We start from the raw sequence: 4,599 nt of genomic DNA on the forward strand, positions 1-4,599 counted from the left end.
TCATTGCAAACTCAAGATCCATTCCAATTACTGAATACTCAACTCTCGAATGGCCATTTTATTGTCTTACAGAGAATTATAACAAAATATTACAGCCATTGTTACAACTGAAATAGAAAGTCTTATTCAAGAAATCTTATAAGTAAACTCCTCGATCTCTAACTAATAGTTATACCTGATGACAAATTCCCCCAATCTTTCACAAGATGGGTGCTCATTACCGCCAAGAGATTGTTACTTCTGCCAGATTGCATAGCGGTGGCCACTAGTTGCAAGTCTCCACTCTGCCCCAGCCGGGCACCACGACCCATCACCGATCTTCATGCAAATCTTTTCTCCAATTATTGCTGCATATACATTTGGCTGAGCCTCGAGAATTCTTATAGATGATCTGCTGTTTATGCCTTGATTGCGCCGGATATCAATCTATAAATGCAATCCGGGAGTTAAACAAATACTCAACTTTGTTTATAATATAGGAAAATAGAAGAAAAATCACAAACTAGTTATGTAGAGATTATTGAATTGAATAAGGTGGTGCTTAATTAACATACCAGCCTAACGATTTGGTCATGAAGTGAATTTCCCCAGTCATAGAAATGATCGTAAAATACTGCTGGCATCCCTGGATGAGTTAGTATGTAGGCATAGCCCTGGAGTTGACAAGCATTAGAGAACAAATATAAGAGACATTAATCTATTGCCAAAAACAAAATAAAACTTGTAAAGCCTCAAAAGACAGTTGATTGAAAATATTTCTTTATACCTCCATAATATGACTGGAAGGGAAAGGCCAGTGAGCCTGCACAGAGCAGTACTTCTTTAGTTAGCAAAGTAATTGAAGGAAAACGGGCACTGTTTGTACAGAAATAGCTAGCCATATCAGAGAGAGAGAGAGAGAGAGAGAGAGAGAGAGAGAGCAGATTACATAACCCCATTCCAAAAGATGCAATGCACAACTTAAAGACATTTAGAAAACAATAAAAGGTCACCTGAGTGGATCCCGTGTCATGGTTATCAATAAAAGTGACAGCCCTTGAAGGCCACCATCCCATGACTCCTGGAGGCTTCCCTTGAGCGTCTCTCAGACGCCAGAATTCTCCTTTCACAGCTTCCTAAATAGATTGTAGGTCAATTTCATTTATTAATCCACCTAATTTAGTTGCATAAAATGCTCTACATAGAGCTTCAGATGAGAAATAAGAAACTAAACTTGCAGGCAATTCAATTTCGATAGAGATACAAATACCTTAACTCCTTAAGATATTCGATGTAGATAGTTCCTAAGAATATAATCTTAGTAGAAGAGGATTTACATTGATAAACAACCTAGTGACTAAAGGTCATTTAAAAGAGGGCATAAACATTTAAAGTGAAAAAAGAAAACCTGTAGGATTGCTTTAGTTGTGAAATCAAATGCAGCTGAAAGTTGCCCAGTTCCATCAATCCAGTTAATGATCCTTTGTCTGTGACTATCTGCATGAGATTTAAAAGGGAAAAAGTTAAAATATAAGGAGAAAGTCACATAGAAATATAAAGAGAGGAAAACTTTAGTAGAAAGCAGAGTACCTTGGTTGTAATCCAAATAGGTGCCTCTATAATTGCATGTATCCCAATATTCACCAATAGAAAATATTGGCTTTGCTCCCTCTATATATTCCTTCACATACTTCGTGGAGTACCTATATATGCATCCAATAAAAGATTAGCAATAAGAATAAATTGAATGAGAGGAGGATGGAAAAGTGAAAAAGAATTAAAAGCTCAACATATTCTCTACCCTTTGGCAAAATCAAAACGAAAATCTTGGAACCCAACACTGTATCTTAGCCATCGTAACCAGTTAATAATGTCCTTTCGAACAAAGCCTTGAGTATGATCGATATTTGGAACACCATGAAAATTGTCTCCAGTGCTTCTGTTGCCCTGAAAGGCAAAATTAGATGGATAAAGCAAAGAGAAAAATGCTTTAATTTAATTTAGATACGATAAAAGCATTTGGTATTTCTAACATTTCAAATATTATATACCATCTGGTAGATTTCTCCTAGAGTTTAGCTTTAAGACTTTGTGTAATATTCTTACCAGTCCACCACTACAACATGTAACAGCATGCTCATCCCAAGGCAATGGAATTCCATCATATCGGTTATACCTCCCACCATGCCCTTGAGTAGTCCCAACACGATGATTTATGACTATATCAGCCATTGGTCTAACTTTGTACTGCTTCATCTTATTGAGTAGAGCCTTTAAGAGGTGTTCAGAACCATATGAAGAATTGAGATTATAGAGATTTTGTGGAAGGTAACCTGTCATGAGATAAGAGAAACATTTCCAGTATAGCAGTAGAAAGGGAAGCAAAATATTGGTTCAACTTCAACAAAAGTATTTTTGGCTTTAACCTTCTGGTGAAAAGGAATGAGAAGCCGGAGGCAACCATGCACTTGTAAATCCAGATTTTGAAATATCAGGAACTTTTCTCTCTAAGTTCCTCCACCAATCATGCTTGTGAGATTCCCAATTGAAAGCCTGCATATACATCACTTCTTGTTGTCATCATTACTATTAAATTTACAAAGGATCTGTTCTTCAGCGAAAGAGGCACTTGGCTTCTAACTTTATCATTTTATAATTTCTTAGTAGTTACTCCACACCAAATAAATTGAGCCAGCATTCAGCTCCCTAAAATTTGCATGACTCTTGAGATCACAGAGCAAATAGCAAAGTCAAGCAATTGCCTAATGAATATAGATAAAGAAACATGCTTCCTATCTGAACTATGAAGATCTCTCATCATAATATGCATCAAATAATTCAAATTTTTTTCTTTGTAGTAACAGGAAAAGTAAAAATTTTAACATAATCAAGTCACCTGTAAGATGATCTCTTGTCCATTGCGTATCACAACCACTGAAATATGCCAGACCAAAATTCAGTTAGTATCATTTACTTGTATCATTTCCCAACTTAGATTAGATTTATAAGAAAATTACAAGCTTCTCAAGGCTTTCTATCATAAATAAATAATCCAATATATGAAAGCATAGTCAATAGCAATGAGAGCAGATTTCTAAACGAAAACAGAGCACTTACAGGGGTCATTCTGTTGCGAGTTATTATCCCATCCCTGTACAGCAAAGAATCTAAGATCAGATAACGAAAGAAAACATCCCCCAAGTCCACTGATACAATATATCAGTGATAAACTTCTTTGTACTTTTTATTTTAACTCTCTGTTTTTCCTCTTAATGATCTCATAATCAATTCTCCATATTTTGGTCTCTAAATGTTTAGATGATGAAAAGGAAAGGAGCAATGAATAGAAACAAAATGGATTAGGATGCATACATTGGTATGATAACCCATATCCAATCAAGCGCAATTTCAGAGTGATCGAGGCACGAGAACAGTGTCCTGCATCCAATAAATACTGTCATCCATGAGTGATGATTCCATCAAAATACATGAATATGAATACAAAATAACACATCTAAAACCAAAAATTATAGTATTCCGTACAGATAGAGCAAGAAGAAACAAAAAAGTGCATGCATTAAGTTAAACAAATCAAACATAATGGTTGGATAATACACAGGCAGTTTGGTATTGTGACTCAAAATCAAATAAGCCTCACCACTGGCCAGCTTGATCACTAAATGTTCATTTAACAGGGAAAACAAAACGATTAATTTGAAGAAATTCAACATACCTGTGCCCTATGCTCCAATAGAAAGCCCGATCGCAGCGTGAGTTCACCTTCTGCGGCTCGTCGGTATTTATAACAAAAGGAAATGCTGAAAAGCTGTAAAGTAATAAAACAGGATAAATTCACCAGAAACGGAATCGCGAATTGCAAACCATAGAGAGCAGGAAATAGAGAAAAGCGAGAATCTATGCTCGCGGAAAGGAGAGGATTCGGCAAGCACGGCACGGAATGCGCAGGCAGCCAATTGCGATATCCAGGATTCTGCAGAATGGGGGCGGGGATAGATGTTTGCGGATGAGGATCAAAATTCAAAAGGAAGTCCACTTTGCAGATTCGGCTTGCTCAGGTATCGCTCCTCCGATTGGTGTACTGTTCATGGGTTTAACGGTTGAGAATTATGAGATTGAAAGTGCGTGGACTGTCGTTTCTGGATTCGAAGTTGGTGGGAATTTCATCAAGTTTTGGACAATAGGCTGGAAGAGACTACTCAATTTCCACTTTTCACTTGTTTTATGTTTCCCATTTTTTTTTTTTTTTTTAGAACAATGATTTTAATAATATAGGTATCAACGTATCAAACATTTAATTTTTATTTAGCAAGCATTCTTGATTCAACAGGGTTGTTAAGTAACCAAACACGAACAAATAGAGGTTGTTCATGTTAGTTCATTAATGTTTGCAATTATGTTAACAAACACTAATGAATTTGTTTGTTAATATTAGCGAACACTAAACAAGTAAACACATGTATAGATTCATGATCTTCATTTGTTCGTAAACAAAAAATAGCATATGTTAATGAACAATAACCAAACAAATAACATAATGACTATAAAAAAAAATTAGGATAAACTAAAGTAGTTGTTGACATTGAAAATCGGATAAAGATA

General features: G+C 35.7%; 1 protein-coding gene across 1 annotated transcript; it reads right to left on the reverse strand.

The window, feature by feature from the left end:
* On the reverse strand, window positions 1–4,188 carry LOC109182313 (probable alpha-amylase 2). Its single transcript, XM_019332452.1, has 13 exons — window positions 3,713–4,188; window positions 3,352–3,417; window positions 3,097–3,130; window positions 2,876–2,913; window positions 2,406–2,532; window positions 2,086–2,312; window positions 1,781–1,926; window positions 1,570–1,682; window positions 1,388–1,476; window positions 993–1,115; window positions 767–802; window positions 555–653; window positions 1–426 (listed from the first exon to the last, which is right to left on the reverse strand). The coding sequence occupies exons 2-13, from the start codon at window positions 3,367–3,369 to the stop codon at window positions 235–237; spliced, it is 1,242 nt and encodes a 413-aa protein (XP_019187997.1). The 5' UTR covers window positions 3,370–3,417; window positions 3,713–4,188; the 3' UTR covers window positions 1–234.
* Window positions 4,189–4,599: the final 411 nt, after the last annotated feature.

This window comes from Ipomoea nil, unplaced genomic scaffold (genome assembly GCF_001879475.1).
Source record: "Ipomoea nil cultivar Tokyo-kokei standard unplaced genomic scaffold, Asagao_1.1 scaffold1043, whole genome shotgun sequence".
NCBI lineage: Eukaryota > Viridiplantae > Streptophyta > Magnoliopsida > Solanales > Convolvulaceae > Ipomoea > Ipomoea nil.